This window comes from Salmo salar, chromosome 25, assembly GCF_965601325.2.
Source record: "Salmo salar chromosome 25, fSalSal1, whole genome shotgun sequence".
NCBI lineage: Eukaryota > Metazoa > Chordata > Actinopteri > Salmoniformes > Salmonidae > Salmo > Salmo salar.
The window spans coordinates 54,440,427-54,463,544 of NC_138315.1; the positions used below are offsets into that span (position 1 = coordinate 54,440,427).

Sequence of the window (23,118 nt, forward strand, 5' to 3'; positions counted from 1 at the left end):
TTATGCAGCAGCGTAGAATACATTTTTTGGACTCACCTTGTTGTGCTGTTCTCACTTAGACAGGAAGGTGGCGCAGCGGTTGTTCTTGTGGGCAAAATGTTGTCATCAATGTCTGGCATTCTCTGGATTTATGGGGCTTTCAAGACAACTGGGAACTCGGAGAAAAACAAGGTTGAATCATGACGTCAGTGATCTTCAGGTCGGAGCTCTAGAAAGGAGGTCCGAATTCCCGACTTGGAATTCCGAGTTGGATGACCGTTCAAAGCGTATTTTCCCAGTCGGAGATCGTTTTTTATTTTTTTTTCCCCCCCATAGTTCCCAGTTTTCTTGAAGTCACTGAAGTCTGAGATTTCTCAGTTTCCAGTTGTGTTGAAAGCGGCAGAAGTCATGCTGGATTGACAGCGTGGCCAATGTTGAACATTTCTCCTGTTAATTAAGCTTAGAAAAGAGACCCTTAAACCCAGATTTGGGACCACACACCCACTCCACTGAATAGCAGGCTGGTGATTGCTTTGCATTGCTTACAGTTAGCCACTGATTCCTTCCAAACCACTCATTGTTGAATTTGCTATTTCCAAGTTGTTGTGTAACGTTTATGTCCAATGGCCGATGAGCACCGATATGTTTTATCTATAAATTCTCTTCATATGACGAGGTTTGAAAAGGATTTGCCAGTAGATTGTCAACTTGATTCATGAAAATGACTGCTAGCGAAGATTTTGAAAGTATGATGTTGACATGATCAGTCCAATCAAAGCTACTGTAGATATAACGTGATTTGACGTCATTTTATCTGTGGCCAATGACCTTGAGCCTTCTTGGATGGGCACTTCTAATGTAACTCTACGGCAGCACCCGAGGGGCTTGACCTTGAGCTCTCCACGTAGATTTGGCGGTGAGTTTAGAATGAGGCTGTGACGTTACAAAATGGTGGAAAAAGTCAAGGGGTCTGAATACTTTCCGAATGCTCTGTATGGGCCATCCGAGATGACCTAAAAAAAAAAACAGGGCACTTCGATAGAGCCATGACCAGACGTGACTTTTTTTGTACCAGGTTAGGAGAATTTTCACCGCAGGTTAAGAGAATAAGGTTAAAGTTAGGAAAAGGGGGTACATTTTTTTTTTTTAATAATAATAATTGGTGGTTGTCCTATTTGAAACGTACAAGGTTAGGGGAAAGTGGAAGAGGTAAGAGGGTTTACTCCACCCAAAATAAGACCATGAAGTGAGGAAGTGTGTTGCATTGAGAAATCCCATGCAGCCTTCAAGTTGAAACACTGGAATGTGAGATGGGAACATCCCAATCATTATTTCCTTGAATGATATTAAATTTCAGAGTCATTATTTCTATGTAGCCTTAATTTTCCACCTTCAAAACGTCTTCCATGCGGCTGCCTGCCCAGTTAACACTGAATCTGATTGAATTTAGGCCTCATGCTCTTTAAACTAACTCAGTGATGTTTGTGTTCGGGTGGATTTTGCTGAATAATGTATTCATGTATAAATTTGATATTTTGGTTTAAAGAATTTATTGAAGAAATGTAAGTACTCTTCAGAAAGCCAGTGGGACAGTAGAGTCCCAGTGTTATAGTGGGTCAATTATAACACTGGTTCAGATCTTATAGAGAAAAATACAAAAATATTATTTTATTAACTTGAGAGAATTCTACATAGACGTACAGACGCAAGTTCAGACGTAAATTCAGACCAATCATTTAAACCATACAGAGATATATTTTGACGTACTGCTCCAATGTGGCATTTCTTCAGTGATGCATCGATCTCGATCAACAAACCACCTGAACCGCTGTCCAGTCACTACTGAGGAAATGGTTTCAGTACTTGTATAGTGATAGTCTACATGTAGACTATCTAGACAGAGAGGGTGCTACTGTAATGTACAGGTTAAAGGGATACATTAGGTCATTTTGACAATGAAGCCAGTTATCTACTTCCACACAGTCAGATAAATGGTGTCCAGGTGGCAGATGGACAGTTGAAATCCGTTTGGTCACGTTTCCTTCATCCTCCACCCCGTCGTCTTCGACCTCACATCATGTCCAGCTGTAGGGGGAGGAGAAGAACCACGGTAATGAAGTCACAGATACCAACCGTTGATCTTGTTGGTTGTGTAGCCGCCAACCCCCAACGAACACACTTTCTCCCTGTAAATGTAAAAGGGTAAGACTCACCAGGTCGTCCACATCTCCCGTATCGTCCACCACAGCTGCTACGACCTCCTCTTTCTTCTCCTCTGCAGTCAGGAACTAAGGGCAGAGGCAGGCGTCAATCAGGAAATAGGACTGGACAACTTCTCGTCAGTCATAATACAACCACTCAGATATACTGAACAAAAAATATAAAAACGCAACAATTTCAAAGATTTTACTGAGTTACAGTTCATATAAGTAAAATCAGTCAATTGAAATAAATTCATTAGGTCCTAATCTATGGATGATTTCACATGATTGGGCAGTGGCACAGCCATGGGTGGGCCTGGGATGGCAGTGGCACAGCCATGGGTGGGCCTGGGATGGCAGGGGTGCAGCCATGGGTGGGCCTGGGATGGCATAAGCCCACCCACTGGGGAGGCAGGTCCAGCCAATTAGAATCAGTTTTTCCCCCCACAAAATGGCTTTATTACAAACAAAAATACTCATCAGCACCCCCCTTCAGACGATCCCACAGGTGAGGAAGCAGAATGTCCTGAGCTGGCGTGGTTACACGTGGTCTGCGGTTGAGGCCAAATACTCTAAAAATGACGTTGGAGGTGGCTTATGGTAGAGAAATTAACATTAAATTCTCTGGCAACAGTTCTGGTAGACCGTCTTTGCAGTCAGCATGCCAATTGCACTCTCCCTCATTGTATTTTTTAGAGAGGCCTTTTATATACACACACAAGGTGCACCTGTGTAATGATCCTGCTGTTTAATCAGCTTCTTGATATGCCACACCTGTCAGGTGGATGGATTATCTTGGCAAATGAGAAACGCTCACAAACAGGGACGTAAACTAAATGTGCGCACAAAATTTGAGAGAAATAAGCTTTTTTTGTGAGTATGGAAAATTTCTGGGATCTTTTATTTCAGCTCATGAAACTAACACTTTACATGTTGCCTTTATATATTTTTTTGTGGGTCTGTTTACTTCAATGGACCATTCTAACGCCTGGTCACCCAGGAGACAGCTGGTTCTCCTGTACCTGCTTGGCATCATGACTGGAGAACCGGCTCCCGTCAACTTCGTCCTTGTTGATCAGAGTCAGGGCATCTGTTAATCAATACCACAATCAATAACCTGCTCACAGAACGCTGCTTTAATGACGAGCGGTAACATGAGGCCTGCTACTGTACCTTGGACTAGCATATCCCAGAATTCCTGAAGGCCTCTAACGGGAATACTCGTCTTCAGAGACTGGATGTAGCTGTTGTAGTGATCAGCATTCCCAACCTGGAGAGGGAGTTACAATAGATCAGCATTACCTACCTACCTACCTACCTACCTACCTAGAGGGAGTTACAATAGATCAGCATTACCTACCTACCTACCATAGATCAGCATTACCTACCTACCTACCTACCTACCTAGAGGGAGTTACAATAGATCAGCATTACCTACCTACCTACCATAAATCAGCATTACCTACCTACCTACCTACCTACCTAGAGGGAGTTACAATAGATCAGCATTACCTACCTACCTACCTAGAGGGAGTTACAATAGATCAGCATTACCTACCTACCTACCTAGAGGGAGTTACAATAGATCAGCATTACCTACCTACCTACCATAGATCAGCATTACCTACCTACCTACCTACCTACCTACCTACCTACCTACCTAGAGGGAGTTACAATAGATCAGCATTACCTACCTACCTACCTAGAGGGAGTTACAATAGATCAGCATTACCTACCTACCTACAGTGTAACGTGTTGTATTGAATGGAGGGAGTTACCATATATACAGTGTAACGTGTTGTATTGAATGGAGGGAGTTACCATATATACAGTGTAACGTGTTGTATTGAATGGAGGGAGTTACCATATATACAGTGTAACGTGTTGTATTGAATGGAGGGAGTTACCATATATACAGTGTAACGTGTTGTATTGAATGGAGGGAGTTACCATACATACAGTGTAACGTGTTGTATTGAATGGAGGGAGTTACCATAGATACAGTGTAACGTGTTGTATTGAATGGAGGGAGTTACCATATATACAGTGTAACGTGTTGTATTGAATGGAGGGAGTTACCATATATACAGTGTAACGTGTTGTATTGAATGGAGGGAGTTACCATACATACAGTGTAACGTGTTGTATTGAATGGAGGGAGTTACCATAGATACAGTGTAACGTGTTGTATTGAATGGAGGGAGTTACCATATATACAGTGTAACGTGTTGTATTGAATGGAGGGAGTTACCATAGATACAGTGTAACGTGTTGTATTGAATGGAGGGAGTTACCATATATACAGTGTAACGTGTTGTATTGAATGGAGGGAGTTACCATATATACAGTGTAACGTGTTGTATTGAATGGAGGGAGTTACCATATATACAGTGTAACGTGTTGTATTGAATGGAGGGAGTTACCATATATACAGTGTAACGTGTTGTATTGAATGGAGGGAGTTACCATACCTACAGTGTAACGTGTTGTATTGAATGGAGGGAGTTACCATACCTACAGTGTAACGTGTTGTATTGAATGGAGGGAGTTACCATAGATCAGCATTACCTACCTACCTACCTAGAGGGAGTTACCATATATACAGTGTAACGTGTTGTATTGAATGGAGGGAGTTACCATATATACAGTGTGACGTGTTGTATTGAATGGAGGGAGTTACCATACCTACAGTGTAACGTGTTGTATTGAATGGAGGGAGTTACCATATATACAGTGTAACGTGTTGTATTGAATGGAGGGAGTTACCATATATACAGTGTAACGTGTTGTATTGAATGGAGGGAGTTACCATAGATCAGCATTACCTACCTACCTACAGTGTGACGTGTTGTATTGAATGGAGGGAGTTACCATATATACAGTGTAACGTGTTGTATTGAATGGAGGGAGTTACCATATATACAGTGTAACGTGTTGTATTGAATGGAGGGAGTTACCATATATACAGTGTAACGTGTTGTATTGAATGGAGGGAGTTACCATATATACAGTGTAACGTGTTGTATTGAATGGAGGGAGTTACCATAGATACAGTGTAACGTGTTGTATTGAATGGAGGGAGTTACCATATATACAGTGTAACGTGTTGTATTGAATGGAGGGAGTTACCATATATACAGTGTAACGTGTTGTATTGAATGGAGGGAGTTACCATATATACAGTGTAACGTGTTGTATTGAATGGAGGGAGTTACCATATATACAGTGTAACGTGTTGTATTGAATGGAGGGAGTTACCATATATACAGTGTAACGTGTTGTATTGAATGGAGGGAGTTACCATATATACAGTGTAACGTGTTGTATTGAATGGAGGGAGTTACCATACCTACAGTGTAACGTGTTGTATTGAATGGAGGGAGTTACCATACCTACAGTGTAACGTGTTGTATTGAATGGAGGGAGTTACCATAGATCAGCATTACCTACCTACCTACAGTGTGACGTGTTGTATTGAATGGAGGGAGTTACCATATATACAGTGTAACGTGTTGTATTGAATGGAGGGAGTTACCATATATACAGTGTAACGTGTTGTATTGAATGGAGGGAGTTACCATATATACAGTGTAACGTGTTGTATTGAATGGAGGGAGTTACCATATATACAGTGTAACGTGTTGTATTGAATGGAGGGAGTTACCATATATACAGTGTAACGTGTTGTATTGAGTGGTCACCTGGACAGACTGCTCTCTGAAGGTCTGGATACAGGGAATGCACTTGATGTAGTAGTTCATGTTCTTGTTGCCAAGCAACTGCTCTATCCTGCCAGTCAGCTGTTGACACACTGGAGGACACATACAGACATGATGGGGTCATGATGGGGTCAGGATGGGGTCATGACAGGTCAAACGCTAGCCAGAGGGGTATCCTACCAAGCAAGCTACTCAGGGTTCTCTAAAGCTAGCCAGCTTCAGTTAGCTTCACATTCTATCTCAGGCTAATCAAAATAAAAACATTTTAATCTTTATATAACTACGCACATCAGTTAAGAACAAATTCTTATTTACAATGTCGGCCTAGGAACAGTGGGTTAACTGCCTTGTTCAGGGGCAGAACGACAGATTTTTACCTTGTCAGCTCGGGGATTCGATCCAGCAACCTTTCGTTTGCCCAACTCTCCAACCACTAGGCTACCTGCTGGTTACTGGCCCAACTCTCCAACCACTAGGCTACCTGCTGGTTACTGGCCCAACTCTCCAACCACTAGGCTACCTGCTGGTTACTGGCCCAACGCTCTAACCACTAGGCTACCTGCTGGTTACTGGCCCAACTCTCTAACCACTAGGCTACCTGCTGGTTACTGGCCCAGCGCTCTAACCACTAGGCTACCTGCTGGTTACTGGCCCAACACTCTAACCACTAGGCTACCTGCTGGTTACTGGCCCAACGCTCTAACCACTAGGCTACCTGCTGGTTACTGGCCCAACGCTCTAACCACTAGGCTACCTGCTGGTTACTGGCCCAACGCTCTAACCACTAGGCTACCTGCTGGTTACTGGCCCAACTCTCCAACCACTAGGCTACCTGCTGGTTACTGGCCCAACGCTCTAACCACTAGGCTACCTGCTGGTTACTGGCCCAACGCTCTAACCACTAGGGTACCTGCTGGTTACTGGCCCAACGCTCTAACCACTAGGCTGCCTGCTGGTTACTGGCCCAACACTCTAACCACAATGCTACCTGCTGGTTACTGACCCAACGCTCTAACCACCAGGCTACCTGCTGTTTACTGGCCCAACGCTCTAACCACTAGGCTACCTGCTGGTTACTGACCCAACGCTCTAACCACCAGGCTACCTGCTGGTTACTGGCCCAACGCTCTAACCGCTAGGCTGCTCTAACCACTAGGCTACCTGCTGGTTACTGGCCCAACACTAACAACTAGGCTGCCTGCTGGTTACTGGCCCAACTCTCTAACCACTAGGCTACCTGCTGGTTACTGGCCCGACGCTCTAACCACTAGGCTACCTGCTGGTTACTGGCCCGACGCTCTAACCACTAGGCTACCTGCTGGTTACTGGCCCAACGCTCTAACCACTAGGCTACCTGCTGGTTACTGGCCCAACGCTCTAACCACTAGGCTACCTGCTGGTTACTGGCCCAACGCTCTAACCACTAGGCTACCTGCTGGTTACTGGCCCAGCGCTCTAACCACTAGGCTACCTGCTGGTTACTGGCCCAGCGCTCTAACCACTAGGCTACCTGCTGGTTACTGGCCCAACGCTCTAACCACTAGGCTACCTGCTGGTTACTGGCCCAACGCTCTAACCACTAGGCTACCTGCTGGTTACTGGCCCAGCGCTCTAACCACTAGGCTACCTGCTGGTTACTGGCCCAACGCTCTAACCACTAGGCTACCTGCTGGTTACTGGCCCAGCGCTCTAACCACTAGGCTACCTGCTGGTTACTGGCCCAACGCTCTAACCACTAGGCTACCTGCTGGTTACTGGCCCAACGCTCTAACCACTAGGCTACCTGCTGGTTACTGGCCCAACGCTCTAACCACTAGGCTACCTGCTGGTTACTGGCCCAACGCTCTAACCACTAGGCTACCTGCTGGTTACTGGCCCAACGCTCTAACCACTAGGCTACCTGCTGGTTACTGGCCCAACGCTCTAACCACTAGGCTACCTGCTGGTTACTGGCCCAACGCTCTAACCACTAGGCTGCTCTAACCACTAGGCTACCTGCTGGTTAATGGCCCAACGCTCTAACCACTAGGCTGCTCTAACCACTAGGCTACCTGCTGGTTACTGGCCCAACGCTCTAACCACTAGGCTGCTCTAACCACTAGGCTACCTGCTGGTTACTGGCCCGACGCTCTAACCACTAGGCTACCTGCTGGTTACTGGCCCGACGCTCTAACCACTAGGCTACCTGCTGGTTACTGGCCCAACGCTCTAACCACTAGGCTACCTGCTGGTTACTAGCCCAACGCTCTAACCACTAGGCTACCTGCTGGTTACTGGCCCGACGCTCTAACCACTAGGCTACCTGCTGGTTACTAGCCCAACACTCTAACCACTAGGCTACCTGCTGGTTACTGGCCCAACGCTCTAACCACTAGGCTACCTGCTGGTTACTGGCCCAGCGCTCTAACCACTAGGCTACCTGCTGGTTACTGGCCCAGCGCTCTAACCACTAGGCTACCTGCTGGTTACTGGCCCAACGCTCTAACCACTAGGCTACCTGCTGGTTACTGGCCCAGCGCTCTAACCACTAGGCTGCTCTAACCACTAGGCTGCTCTAACCACTAGGCTACCTGCTGGTTACTGGCCCAACGCTCTAACCACTAGGCTACCTGCTGGTTACTGGCCCAGCGCTCTAACCACTAGGCTGCTCTAACCACTAGGCTGCTCTAACCACTAGGCTACCTGCTGGTTACTGGCCCAACGCTCTAACCACTAGGCTACCTGCTGGTTACTGGCCCAACGCTCTAACCACTAGGCTACCTGCTGGTTACTGGCCCAACGCTCTAACCACTAGGCTACCTGCTGGTTACTGGCCCAACGCTCTAACCACTAGGCTACCTGCTGGTTACTGGCCCAGCGCTCTAACCACTAGGCTACCTGCTGGTTACTGGCCCAGCGCTCTAACCACTAGGCTACCTGCTGGTTACTGGCCCAACGCTCTAACCACTAGGCTACCTGCTGGTTACTGGCCCAACGCTCTAACCACTAGGCTACCTGCTGGTTACTGGCCCAGCGCTCTAACCACTAGGCTACCTGCTGGTTACTGGCCCAACGCTCTAACCACTAGGCTACCTGCTGGTTACTGGCCCAGCGCTCTAACCACTAGGCTACCTGCTGTTTACTGGCCCAACGCTCTAACCACTAGGCTACCTGCTGGTTACTGGCCCAACGCTCTAACCACTAGGCTACCTGCTGGTTACTGGCCCAACGCTCTAACCACTAGGCTACCTGCTGGTTACTGGCCCAACGCTCTAACCACTAGGCTACCTGCTGGTTACTGGCCCAACGCTCTAACCACTAGGCTACCTGCTGGTTACTGGCCCAACGCTCTAACCACTAGGCTGCTCTAACCACTAGGCTACCTGCTGGTTAATGGCCCAACGCTCTAACCACTAGGCTGCTCTAACCACTAGGCTACCTGCTGGTTACTGGCCCAACGCTCTAACCACTAGGCTGCTCTAACCACTAGGCTACCTGCTGGTTACTGGCCCGACGCTCTAACCACTAGGCTACCTGCTGGTTACTGGCCCGACGCTCTAACCACTAGGCTACCTGCTGGTTACTGGCCCAACGCTCTAACCACTAGGCTACCTGCTGGTTACTAGCCCGACGCTCTAACCACTAGGCTACCTGCTGGTTACTGGCCCGACGCTCTAACCACTAGGCTACCTGCTGGTTACTAGCCCAACACTCTAACCACTAGGCTACCTGCTGGTTACTGGCCCAACGCTCTAACCACTAGGCTACCTGCTGGTTACTGGCCCAGCGCTCTAACCACTAGGCTACCTGCTGGTTACTGGCCCAGCGCTCTAACCACTAGGCTACCTGCTGGTTACTGGCCCAACGCTCTAACCACTAGGCTACCTGCTGGTTACTGGCCCAGCGCTCTAACCACTAGGCTGCTCTAACCACTAGGCTGCTCTAACCACTAGGCTCTAACCACTAGGCTGCTCTAACCACTAGGCTGCTCTAACCACTAGGCTACCTGCTGGTTACTGGCCCAACGCTCTAACCACTAGGCTGCTCTAACCACGAGGCTGCTCTAACCACTAGGCTGCTCTAACCACTAGGCTTCTCTAACCACTAGGCCTCTCTAACCACTAGGCCGCTCTAACCACTAGGCCGCTCTAACCACTAGGCCGCTCTAACCACTAGGCCGCTCTAACCACTAGGCCGCTCTAACCACTAGGCCGCTCTAACCACTAGGCCGCTCTAACCACTAGGCCGCTCTAACCACTAGGCCGCTCTAACCACTAGGCCGCTCTAACCACTAGGCTGCTCTAACCACTAGGCTCTAACCACTAGGCTGCTCTAACCACAAACCCACTCCTATCCAGAAAATATTTATCACAATTGTATTTGTCAAACAAAAGTTTAAAATGCGTTCTGTCATTGCTAAATAATATATATTTTAACTTATTATTAAAAAATTAAAAAAAATAAAAAAATAAACTCTCCCTCAAATGAAGGGGGTCATGGCGCAATCTTTGTGAGGGAGGGAATCTGATTGGTCCACAACTCACAGCTGAGACACTTCATTCAGGATAAATGGAGTTAGCCCTGAGTTAGCCTGCCCTGGACCAGGTTAGTTCTGAATGCAGGATAGTGGAGTTAGCCCTGAGTTAGCCCTGAGTTAGCCTGCCCTGGACCAGGTTAGTTCTGAATGCAGGATAGTGGAGTTAGCCCCGAGTTAGCCTGCCCTGGACTAGGTTAGTTCTGAATGCAGGATAGTGGAGTTAGCCCCGAGTTAGCCCCGAGTTAGCCCCGAGTTAGCCTGCCCTGGACCAGGTTAGTTCTGAATGCAGGATAGTGGAGTTAGCCCTGAGTTAGCCCTGAGTTAGCCTGCCCTGGACCAGGTTAGTTCTGAATGCAGGATAGTGGAGTTAGCCCTGAGTTAGCCCTGAGTTAGCCTGCCCTGGACCAGGTTAGTTCTGAATGCAGGATAGTGGAGTTAGCCCTGAGTTAGCCCTGAGTTAGCCTGCCCTGGACCAGGTTAGTTCTGAATGCAGGATAGTGGAGTTAGCCCTGAGTTAGCCCTGAGTTAGCCCTGAGTTAGCCCTGAGTTAGCCCTGAGTTAGCCTGCCCTGGACCAGGTTAGTTCTGAAGGATTCCTTGCTATAGAAATGTACCTGGCTAAAAGGTGAGCCACATTCAGATGACTAGTTATCCCGAGTTGAACTCATCAGTTAACATACAGTATTAGAACACCTGATTGGTAGGATACCCCCTCATGGTCATCTTGCCAATGACCATAAGAGCTGTCGAGACTGTACAAACAGATCTGGGACCAGGCTAGGCAGAAACTGTGGGCCATGAGACTCGTTTGAGAAGGAGAGACAGTAGAACCAGCCAATCATCATCTCACCCTCTCCAAACGGAAGACTCTTCTGGCGAATCAGAGTGCGGAAATCCCGTGCTGGATCTACACTGCCCACCTGGTAGAGGAACACACAGGTAAACATACAGCACACCTGGTAGAGGAACACCTGGTAGAGGAACACAGGTCAACATACAGAACACCTGGTAGAGGAACACCTGGTAGAGGAATACACAGGTAAACATACAGCACACCTGGTAGAGGAACACCTGGTAGAGGAACACAGGTCAACATACAGCACACCTGGTAGAGGAACACCTGGTAGAGGAACACAGGTCAACATACAGCACACCTGGTAGAGGAACACCTGGTAGAGGAATACACAGGTAAATATATGATATAATTGTAGTGGTAGGAGAACAGGTAAATATATAGTACACCTAGCAGGAGAACACCTGGACACACACACACACACACACTACCAGCCAAAAGTTCGAAGACACCTACTCATTCAAGGGTTTTTCTTAATTTTCTACATTGTAGAATAATAATGAAGACATCAAAACTATGAAATTACACATATGGAATCATGTAGCAACCAAAAGTGTTAAATCAAAATCAAAATATATTTTATTTTTGAGATTCTTCAAAGTAGCCACCCTTTGCCTTGATGACAACTTTGCACACTCTTGGCATTCTCTCAACCAGCTTTATGAGGTAGTCACCTGGAATGCATTTCAATTAACAGGTGTGACGCTGTCCTCAAACCTGTAGCGTAGCTGTCCAGGACGACGCTGTCCTCAAACCTGTAGCGTAGCTGTCCAGGACGACGCTGTCCTCAAACCTGTAGCGTAGCTGTCCAGGACGACGCTGTCCTCAAACCTGTAGCGTAGCTGTCCAGGACGACGCTGTCCTCAAACCTGTAGCGTAGCTGTCCAGGACGACTCTGGGCCAATTGTCCTCAAACCTGTAGCGTAGCTGTCCAGGACGACGCTGTCCTCAAACCTGTAGCGTAGCTGTCCAGGACGACGCTGTCCTCAAACCTGTAGCGTAGCTGTCCAGGACGACGCTGTCCTCAAACCTGTAGCGTAGCTGTCCAGGACGACGCTGTCCTCAAACCTGTAGCGTAGCTGTCCAGGACGACGCTGTCCTCAAACCTGTAGCGTAGCTGTCCAGGACGACGCTGTCCTCAAACCTGTAGCGTAGCTGTCCAGGACGACTCTGGGCCAACTGTCCTCAAACCTGTAGCGTAGCTGTCCAGGACGACGCTGTCCTCAAACCTGTAGCGTAGCTGTCCAGGACGACGCTGTCCTCAAACCTGTAGCGTAGCTGTCCAGGACGACGGAGTGACATGTTGTGTTGTTTTGTTTGTAAAATGCATATATTATCTAAGTATTTGTATCAGTCCAGAAGTTATTTTATACTTAACGTTTTTGATGTAAATGCAAATGGAGTAACACTTTATACATTTATTATATATAAAATGGGCGAAGTGTAACACTTCCTGTTTCAATGGCCTCAGTGAGTTATGTAATCCATGTTCAGAGCCAACTCCTGCTTTTAGGTGGCCCGTACAAATACTAGATGATACACACATGTGCATACATTTGTCAACTTTTTGTAGTTCATTTTGTGTGCTGGTTTTTCGGAGTTGGTTTTGATTCATCGGCTCAGAAACACTGATTGATTCATCGGCTCAGAAACACTGATTGATTCATCGGCTCAGAAACACTGATTGATTCATCAGCTCAGAAACACTGATTGATTCATCGGCTCAGAAACACTTGATTGATTCATCGGCTCAGAAACACTTGATTGATTCATCGGCTCAGAAACACTGATTGATTCATCGGCTCAGAAACACTTGATTGATTCATCGGCTCAGAAACACTTGATTGATTCATCGGCTCAGAAACACTTGATTGATTCATCGGCTCAGAAACACTGATTGATTCATCGGCTCAGAAACACTGATTGATTCATCGGCTCAGAAACACTTGATTGATTCATCGGCTCAGAAACACTTGATTGATTCATCGGCTCAGAAACACTTGATTGATTCATCGGCTCAGAAACACTTGATTGATTCATCGGCTCAGAAACACTTGATTGATTCATCGGCTCAGAAACACTTGATTGATTCATCGGCTCAGAAACACTGATTGATTCATCAGCTCAGAAACACTTGATTGATTCATCGGCTCAGAAACACTGATTGATTCATCGGCTCAGAAACACTTGATTGATTCATCGGCTCAGAAACACTTGATTGATTCATCGGCTCAGAAACACTTGATTGATTCATCGGCTCAGAAACACTTGATTGATTCATCAGCTCAGAAACACTTGATTGATTCATCAGCTCAGAAACACTTGATTGATTCATCGGCTCAGAAACACTGATTGATTCATTGGCTCAGGAACATTTAGTTGATAGCTGATGGTGTATAGTTAGATATAACAGTGGAATGCCTGTAGACCGATTCGCTTGGGCCTGTTGGAATGAATGATCATGTAAACTGAATGGCGGTATCACGTTTGAAGCAACAATTCCCTTCCTCATGCACATTACATTACATTTTACATTTTAGTCATTTAGCAGACGCTCTTATCCAGAGCGACTTACAGTAGTGAATGCATACATTTCATTTCATGCATTTTTTTTTTAACGTCCTGGCCCCCCGTGTCCCACCTCAGGGATTTCCAAAAGACTGTAATGTTTGACATGAAGGTAAATATTCAAACCCCTTGTGTGGGAAGGATACGTGACCTCTGCTTTATGTGTTTCTTCCCGCATCTCCCCCTCTCGCCAATGCTGGTAGCCTCTCCTGCATGCAGAATACCCCACTCACAGGGCCAAGGCAGGGCCAGGGACAGGGACAAGGCAGGGACAGGGCCAGGGACAGGGCCAAGACAGGGACAGGGACAGGGCCAAGGCAGGGCCAGGGACAGGGCCAAGGCAGGGACAGGGACAGGGCCAAGGCAGGGACAGGGCCAAGACAGGGGCAGGGCAGGGACAGGGACAGGGACAGGGCCAAGACAGGGACAGGGACAGGGCCAAGGCAGGGACAGGGACAGGGCCAAGACAGGGGCAGGGCAGGGACAGGGACAGGGGCAGGGCCAAGGCAGGGACAGGGACAGGGCCAAGGCAGGGACAGGGACAGGGACAGAGCCAAGGCAGGGACAGGGACAAGGCAGGGCCAGGGACAGGGACAGAGCCAAGGCAGGGACAGGGACAAGGCAGGGCCAGGGACAGGGACAAGGCAGGGCCAGGGACAGGGCTAAGGCAGGGACAAGGCCAAGGCAGGGCCAGGGGCAGGGCCAAGACAGGGACAGGGACAGGGACAGGGCCAAGGCAGGGACAGGGACAGGGACAGGGCCAAGACAGGGCCAGGGCCAAGACAGGGCCAGGGACAGGGCTAAGGCAGGGACAGGGACAGGGCTAAGGCAGGGACAGGGCCAAGACAGGGCCAGGGACAGGGCTAAGGCAGGGACAGGGACAGGGCCAAGGCAGGGACAGGGACAGGGACAGGGACAGGGCCAAGGCAGGGGCAGGGCCAAGACAGGGCCAAGGCAGGGACAGGGACAGGGACAGGGCCAAGGCAGGGACAGGGCCAAGACAGGGCCAAGGCAGGGACAGGGCCAAGACAGGGACAAGGCAGGGGCAGGGCCAAGACAGGGCCAAGGCAGGGACAGGGACAGGGACAGGGCCAGGGACAGGGCCAAGGCAGGGCCAGGGACAGGGACAGGGACAGGGCCAGGGACAGGGCCAAGGCAGGGCCAGGGACAGGGACAGGGCCAAGGCAGGGACAGGGCCAAGACAGGGCCAAGGCAGGGACAGGGCCAGGGACAGGGCCAGGGACAGGGCCAGGGCCAAGGCAGGGACAGGGCCAGGGACAGGGCCAGGGACAGGGCCAGGGACAGGGCAGGGACAGGGACAGGGCAGGGACAGGGCCAAGGCAGGGACAGGGCCAAGGCAGGGACAGGGCCAAGGACAGACCTTTTTGGGAGCAGGTTAAAAAATAAATACATTTTTTAAAATAAAAGTAACAAATAATTACAGAGCAGCAGTAAAATAACAATAGCGAGGCTATATACGGGGGGTACCGGTACAGAGTCAATGTGCGGGGGCACCGGTTAGTCGAGGTAATTGAGGTAATATGTACATGTAGGTAGAGTTAAAGTTACTATGCAATGATAATAAACAGAGAGTAGCAGCAGCGTAAAAAGAGGGGGGGGGGGGCAATGCAAATAGTCTGGGTAGCCATTTGATTAGCTGTTCAGGAGTCTTATGGCTTGGGGGTAGAAGCTGTTTAGAAGCCTCTTGGTCCTAGACTTGGAGCTCCAGTACCGCTTGCCGTGTGGTAGCAGAGAGAACAGTCTATGACTTTGGGTGGCTGGAGTCTCTGACAATTTTTAGGGCCTTCCTCTGACACCGCCTGGTATAGAGGTCCTGGATGGCAGGAAGCTTGGCCCAGGTGATGTACTGGGCCGTTTGCACTACCCTCTGTAGTGCCTTGCGGTCGGAGGCCGAGCAGTTGCCATACCAGGCAGTGATGCAACCAGTCAGGATGCTCTCGATGGCGCAGCTGTAGAACTTTTTGAGGATCTGAGGTCAAAAGTTTGGACCTACTCATTCAAGGGTTTTTCTTTATTTGTACTATTTTCTACATAGTAGAATAATAGTGAAGACGTCAACTATGAAATAACAAATATGGAATCATGTAGTAACCAAATAAGTGTTAAATCAAAATCTATTTTATATTTTAGATTCTTCAAAGTAGCCCCCCTAAGCGCGTTAGGCCAGTAACCAAAAGGTTGCTGGATCGAATCCCCGAGCTGAGATGGTACAAATCTGTTGTTCTGCCCCTGAGCAAGGCAGTTAACCCACTGTTCCCCGGGCCCTGAGCTAGGCAGTTAACCCACTGTTCCCCGGGCCCTGAGCAAGGCAGTTAACCCACTGTTCCCCGGGCCCTGAGCAAGGCAGTTAACCCACTGTTCCCCGGGCCCTGAGCAAGGCAGTTAACCCACTGTTCCCCGGGCCCTGAGCAAGGCAGTTAACCCACTGTTCCCCTGGCCCTGAGCAAGGCAGTTAACCCACTGTTCCCCGGGCCCTGAGCAAGGCAGTTCCTGTCAGTGTGTAGAGTCCTGTCAGAGTCCTGTCAATGTGTAGAGTCCTGTCAGTGTGTAGAGTCCTGTCAGTGTGTAGAGTCCTGTCAGAGTCCTGTCAGTGTGTAGAGTCCTGTCAGTGTGTAGAGTCCTGTCAGTGTGTAGAGTCCTGTCAGTGTGTAGAGTCCTGTCAGTGTGTAGAGTCCTGTCAGAGTCCTGTCAGTGTGTAGAGTCCTGTCAGTGTGTAGAGTCCTGTCAGTGTGTAGAGTCCTGTCAGAGTCCTGTCAGTGTGTAGAGTCCTGTTAGAGTCCTGTCAGACTGTAGAGTCCTGTCGGTGTGTAGAGTCCTGTCGGTGTGTAGAGTCCTGTCAGAGTGTAGAGTCCTGTCAGAGTCCTGTCGGTGTGTAGAGTCCTGTCAGTGTGTAGAGTCCTGTCAGTGTGTAGAGTCCTGTCAGTGTGTAGAGTCCTGTCAGTGTGTAGAGTCCTGTGTGTGTAGAGTCCTGTCAGAGTCCTGTCAGTGTGTAGAGTCCTGTCAGTGTGTAGAGTCCTGCCAGAGTGTAGAGTCCTGCCAGAGTGTAGAGTCCTGCCAGAGTGTAGAGTCCTGCCAGAGTGTAGAGTCCTGCCAGAGTGTAGAGTCCTGTCAGTGTGTAGAGTCCTGTCTGTGTGTAGAGTCCTGTCAGAGTCCTGTCGGTGTGTAGAGTCCTGTCAGTGTGTAGAGTCCTGTCAGTGTGTAGAGTCATGTCAGAGTGTAGAGTCCTCTCAGTGTGTAGAGTCCTCTCAGTGTGTAGAGTCCTGTCAGAGTCCTGTCAGTGTGTAGAGTCCTGTCTGTGTGTAGAGTCCTGTCAGTGTGTAGAGTCCTGTCAGTGTGTAGAGTCCTGTCAGTGTGTAGAGTCCTGTCAGAGTGTAGAGTCCTCTCAGTGTGTAGAGTCCTCTCAGTGTGTAGAGTCCTGTCAGAGTGTAGAGTCCTGTCAGAGTCCTGTCAGAGTCCTGTCAGTGTGTAGAGTCCTGTCAGTGTGTAGAGTCCTGTCAGTGTGTAGAGTCCTGTCAGTGTGTAGAGTCCTGTCAGAGTCCTGTCAGTGTGTAGAGTCCCGTCAGAGTGTAGAGTCCCGTCAGAGTGTAGAGTCCCGTCAGTGTGTAGAGTCCCGTCAGTGTGCAGAGTCCCGTCAGTGTGTAGAGTCCCGTCAGAGTGTAGAGTCCCGTCAGAGTGTAGAGTCCCGTCAGAGTGTAGAGTCCCGTCAGAGTGTAGAGTCCCGTCAGAGTGTAGAGTCCCGTCAGAGTGTAGAGTCCCGTCAGAGTGTAGAGTCCCGCCAGAGTGTAGAGTCCCGCCAGAGTGTAGAGTCCCGCCAGAGTGTAGAGTCCTGCCAGAGTGTAGAGTCCTGCCAGAGTGTAGAGTCCTGCCAGAGTGTAGAGTCCTGTCAGTGTGTAGAGTCCTGTCTGTGTGTAGAGTCCTGTCAGAGTCCTGTCGGTGTGTAGAGTCCTGTCAGTGTGTAGAGTCCTGTCAGTGTGTAGAGTCATGTCAGAGTGTAGAGTCCTCTCAGAGTCCTGTCGGTGTATAGAGTCCTGTCAGTGTGTAGAGTCCTGTCTGTGTGTAGAGTCCTGTCAGTGTGTAGAGTCCTGTCAGTGTGTAGAGTCCTGTCAGAGTGTAGAGTCCTCTCAGTGTGTAGAGTCCTCTCAGTGTGTAGAGTCCTGTCAGAGTGTAGAGTCCTGTCAGAGTCCTGTCAGAGTCCTGTCAGTGTGTAGAGTCCTGTCAGTGTGTAGAGTCCTGTCAGTGTGTAGAGTCCTGTCAGTGTGTAGAGTCCTGTCAGAGTCCTGTCAGTGTGTAGAGTCCTGTCAGAGTGTAGAGTCCCGTCAGAGTGTAGAGTCCCGTCAGAGTGTAGAGTCCCGTCAGAGTGTAGAGTCCCGTCAGAGTGTAGAGTCCCGTCAGTGTGTAGAGTCCCGTCAGTGTGCAGAGTCCTGTCAGTGTGCAGAGTCCTGTCAGAGTGTAGAGTCCCGTCAGAGTGTAGAGTCCCGTCAGAGTGTAGAGTCCCGTCAGAGTGTAGAGTCCCGTCAGAGTGTAGAGTCCCGTCAGTGTGTAGAGTCCTGTCAGTGTGTAGAGTCCTGTCAGAGTCCTGTCAGTGTGTAGAGTCCTGTCAGTATGTAGAGTCCTGTCAGTGTGTAGAGTCCTGTCAGAGTCCTGTCTGTGTGTAGAGTCCTGTCTGTGTGTAGAGTCCCGTCAGTGTGTAGAGTCCCGTCAGAGTGTAGAGTCCCGTCAGAGTGTAGAGTCCCGTCAGAGTTCTGTCGGTGTGTAGAGTCCTGTCAGTGTGTAGAGTCCTGTCAGTGTGTAGAGTCCTGTCAGTGTGTAGAGTCCTGTCAGTGTGTAGAGTCCTGTCAGTGTGTAGAGTCCTGTCAGTGTGTAGAGTCCTGTCAGTGTGTAGAGTCCTGTCAGAGTGTAGAGTCCTGTCAGTGTGTAGAGTCCTGTCAGTGTGTAGAGTCCTGTCAGTGTGTAGAGTCCTGTCAGAGTCCTGTCAGTGTGTAGAGTCCTGTCAGTGTGTAGAGTCCTGTCAGTGTGTAGAGTCCTGTCAGTGTGTAGAGTCCTGTCAGTGTGTAGAGTCCTGTCAGAGTCCTGTCAGTGTGTAGAGTCCTGTCAGTGTGTAGAGTCCTGTCAGAGTCCTGTTAGAGTCCTGTCAGAGTGTAGAGTCCTGTCGGTGTGTAGAGTCCTGTCGGTGTGTAGAGTCCTGTCAGAGTCCTGTCAGTGTGTAGAGTCCTGTCAGAGTGTAGAGTCCTGTCAGAGTCCTGTCGGTGTGTAGAGTCCTGTCAGTGTGTAGAGTCCTGTCAGTGTGTAGAGTCCTGTCAGTGTGTAGAGTCCTGTCAGTGTGTAGAGTCCTGTGTGTGTAGAGTCCTGTCAGAGTCCTGTCGGTGTGTAGAGTCCTGTCAGTGTGTAGAGTCCTGCCAGAGTGTAGAGTCCTGTCAGTGTGTAGAGTCCTGTCAGAGTGTAGAGTCCTCTCAGTGTGTAGAGTCCTCTCAGTGTGTAGAGTCCTCTCAGTGTGTAGAGTCCTGTCAGAGTGTAGAGTCCTGTCAGAGTCCTGTCAGAGTCCTGTCAGAGTCCTGTCAGTGTGTAGAGTCCTGTCAGTGTGTAGAGTCCTGTCAGTGTGTAGAGTCCTGTCAGTGTGTAGAGTCCTGTCAGTGTGTAGAGTCCTGTCAGTGTGTAGAGTCCTGTCAGAGTCCTGTCAGTGTGTAGAGTCCTGTCAGTGTGTAGAGTCCTGTCAGTGTGTAGAGTCCTGTCAGTGTGTAGAGTCCCGTCAGTGTGTAGAGTCCCGTCAGTGTGTAGAGTCCCGTCAGAGTGTAGAGTCCCGTCAGAGTGTAGAGTCCCGTCAGAGTGTAGAGTCCCGTCAGAGTGTAGAGTCCCGTCAGAGTGTAGAGTCCCGTCAGAGTTTAGAGTCCCGTCAGTGTGTAGAGTCCCGTCAGTGTGTAGAGTCCCGTCAGTGTGTAGAGTCCTGTCAGTGTGTAGAGTCCTGTCAGAGTCCTGTCAGTGTGTAGAGTCCTGTCAGTGTGTAGAGTCCTGTCAGAGTCCTGTCTGTGTGTAGAGTCCTGTCTGTGTGTAGAGTCCCGTCAGTGTGTAGAGTCCCGTCAGAGTGTAGAGTCCTGTCAGAGTCCTGTCGGTGTGTAGAGTCCTGTCAGTGTGTAGAGTCCTGTCAGTGTGTAGAGTCCTGTCAGAGTGTAGAGTCCTGTCAGAGTGTAGAGTCCTGTCAGAGTGTAGAGTCCTGTCAGTGTGTAGAGTCCTGTCAGAGTCCTGTCAGAGTCCTGTCAGTGTGTAGAGTCCTGTCAGTGTGTAGAGTCCTGTCAGTGTGTAGAGTCCTGTCAGTGTGTAGAGTCCTGTCAGTGTGTAGAGTCCTGTCAGAGTCCTGTCAGTGTGTAGAGTCCTGTCAGTGTGTAGAGTCCTGTCAGAGTCCTGTCAGTGTGTAGAGTCCTGTTAGAGTCCTGTCAGAGTGTAGAGTCCTGTCGGTGTGTAGAGTCCTGTCGGTGTGTAGAGTCCTGTCAGAGTCCTGTCGGTGTGTAGAGTCCTGTCAGAGTGTAGAGTCCTGTCAGAGTCCTGTCGGTGTGTAGAGTCCTGTCAGTGTGTAGAGTCCTGTCAGTGTGTAGAGTCCTGTCAGTGTGTAGAGTCCTGTCAGTGTGTAGAGTCCTGTGTGTGTAGAGTCCTGTCAGAGTCCTGTCGGTGTGTAGAGTCCTGTCAGTGTGTAGAGTCCTGCCAGAGTGTAGAGTCCTGTCTGTGTGTAGAGTCCTGTCAGTGTGTAGAGTCCTGTCAGAGTGTAGAGTCCTCTCAGTGTGTAGAGTCCTCTCAGTGTGTAGAGTCCTCTCAGTGTGTAGAGTCCTGTCAGAGTGTAGAGTCCTGTCAGAGTCCTGTCAGAGTCCTGTCAGTGTGTAGAGTCCTGTCAGTGTGTAGAGTCCTGTCAGTGTGTAGAGTCCTGTCAGTGTGTAGAGTCCTGTCAGAGTCCTGTCAGTGTGTAGAGTCCTGTCAGAGTGTAGAGTCCCGTCAGAGTGTAGAGTCCCGTCAGAGTGTAGAGTCCCGTCAGTGTGTAGAGTCCCGTCAGTGTGTAGAGTCCTGTCAGTGTGTAGAGTCCTGTCAGTGTGTAGAGTCCTGTCAGAGTCCTGTCAGTGTGTAGAGTCCTGTCAGTGTGTAGAGTCCTGTCAGTGTGTAGAGTCCTGTCAGAGTCCTGTCTGTGTGTAGAGTCCTGTCTGTGTGTAGAGTCCCGTCAGTGTGTAGAGTCCCGTCAGAGTGTAGAGTCCTGTCAGAGTTCTGTCGGTGTGTAGAGTCCTGTCAGTGTGTAGAGTCCTGTCTGTGTGTAGAGTCCTGTCAGTGTGTAGAGTCCTGTCAGTGTGTAGAGTCCTGTCAGAGTGTAGAGTCCTCTCAGTGTGTAGAGTCCTCTCAGTGTGTAGAGTCCTGTCAGAGTCCTGTCAGAGTCCTGTCAGAGTCCTGTCAGAGTCCTGTCAGTGTGTAGAGTCCTGTCAGTGTGTAGAGTCCTGTCAGTGTGTAGAGTCCTGTCAGTGTGTAGAGTCCTGTCAGAGTCCTGTCAGTGTGTAGAGTCCTGTCAGAGTGTAGAGTCCCGTCAGAGTGTAGAGTCCCGTCAGAGTGTAGAGTCCCGTCAGAGTGTAGAGTCCCGTCAGAGTGTAGAGTCCCGTCAGTGTGTAGAGTCCCGTCAGTGTGCAGAGTCCTGTCAGTGTGCAGAGTCCTGTCAGAGTGTAGAGTCCCGTCAGAGTGTAGAGTCCCGTCAGAGTGTAGAGTCCCGTCAGAGTGTAGAGTCCCGTCAGAGTGTAGAGTCCCGTCAGAGTGTAGAGTCCCGTCAGTGTGTAGAGTCCTGTCAGTGTGTAGAGTCCTGTCAGAGTCCTGTCAGTGTGTAGAGTCCTGTCAGTGTGTAGAGTCCTGTCAGAGTCCTGTCTGTGTGTAGAGTCCTGTCTGTGTGTAGAGTCCTGTCTGTGTGTAGAGTCCCGTCAGTGTGTAGAGTCCCGTCAGAGTGTAGAGTCCCGTCAGAGTGTAGAGTCCTGTCAGAGTTCTGTCGGTGTGTAGAGTCCTGTCAGTGTGTAGAGTCCTGTCAGTGTGTAGAGTCCTGTCAGTGTGTAGAGTCCTGTCAGTGTGTAGAGTCCTGTCAGAGTCCTGTCAGTGTGTAGAGTCCTGTCAGTGTGTAGAGTCCTGTCAGTGTGTAGAGTCCTGTCAGTGTGTAGAGTCCTGTCAGTGTGTAGAGTCCTGTCAGTGTGTAGAGTCCTGTCAGAGTCCTGTCAGTGTGTAGAGTCCTGTCAGTGTGTAGAGTCCTGTCAGAGTCCTGTTAGAGTCCTGTCAGAGTGTAGAGTCCTGTCGGTGTGTAGAGTCCTGTCGGTGTGTAGAGTCCTGTCAGAGTCCTGTCAGTGTGTAGAGTCCTGTCAGAGTGTAGAGTCCTGTCAGAGTCCTGTCGGTGTGTAGAGTCCTGTCAGTGTGTAGAGTCCTGTCAGTGTGTAGAGTCCTGTCAGTGTGTAGAGTCCTGTCAGTGTGTAGAGTCCTGTGTGTGTAGAGTCCTGTCAGAGTCCTGTCGGTGTGTAGAGTCCTGTCAGTGTGTAGAGTCCTGCCAGAGTGTAGAGTCCTGTCAGTGTGTAGAGTCCTGTCAGAGTGTAGAGTCCTCTCAGTGTGTAGAGTCCTCTCAGTGTGTAGAGTCCTCTCAGTGTGTAGAGTCCTGTCAGAGTGTAGAGTCCTGTCAGAGTCCTGTCAGAGTCCTGTCAGAGTCCTGTCAGTGTGTAGAGTCCTGTCAGTGTGTAGAGTCCTGTCAGTGTGTAGAGTCCTGTCAGTGTGTAGAGTCCTGTCAGTGTGTAGAGTCCTGTCAGTGTGTAGAGTCCTGTCAGAGTCCTGTCAGTGTGTAGAGTCCTGTCAGTGTGTAGAGTCCTGTCAGTGTGTAGAGTCCTGTCAGTGTGTAGAGTCCTGTCAGTGTGTAGAGTCCTGTCAGTGTGTAGAGTCCCGTCAGTGTGTAGAGTCCCGTCAGAGTGTAGAGTCCCGTCAGAGTGTAGAGTCCCGTCAGAGTGTAGAGTCCCGTCAGAGTGTAGAGTCCCGTCAGAGTGTAGAGTCCCGTCAGTGTGTAGAGTCCCGTCAGTGTGTAGAGTCCCGTCAGTGTGTAGAGTCCTGTCAGTGTTTAGAGTCCTGTCAGAGTCCTGTCAGTGTGTAGAGTCCTGTCAGTGTGTAGAGTCCTGTCAGTGTGTAGAGTCCTGTCAGAGTCCTGTCTGTGTGTAGAGTCCCGTCAGTGTGTAGAGTCCCGTCAGAGTGTAGAGTCCTGTCAGAGTTCTGTCGGTGTGTAGAG

At 49.5% G+C, this 23,118-nt stretch overlaps 1 protein-coding gene and 1 long non-coding RNA gene across 2 annotated transcripts in view; one reads left to right on the forward strand and one right to left on the reverse strand.

Annotated features, from left to right (window-relative positions):
* Nucleotides 1-23,118, forward strand: part of LOC145864087 (uncharacterized) — an 83,370-nt gene that overhangs the window by 17,123 nt on the left and 43,129 nt on the right. The gene's annotated exons all lie outside the window — the stretch shown is intronic.
* On the reverse strand, nt 1,620-11,415 carry LOC106592031 (DNA repair protein Ku80). The gene is made up of 6 exons (XM_045707306.2): nt 11,265-11,415; nt 5,882-5,991; nt 3,354-3,450; nt 3,203-3,270; nt 2,193-2,267; nt 1,620-2,064 (listed from the first exon to the last, which is right to left on the reverse strand). Exons 1-6 carry the CDS (start codon nt 11,359-11,361, stop codon nt 2,050-2,052), a joined length of 462 nt encoding a protein of 153 aa, XP_045563262.1. The 5' UTR covers nt 11,362-11,415; the 3' UTR covers nt 1,620-2,049.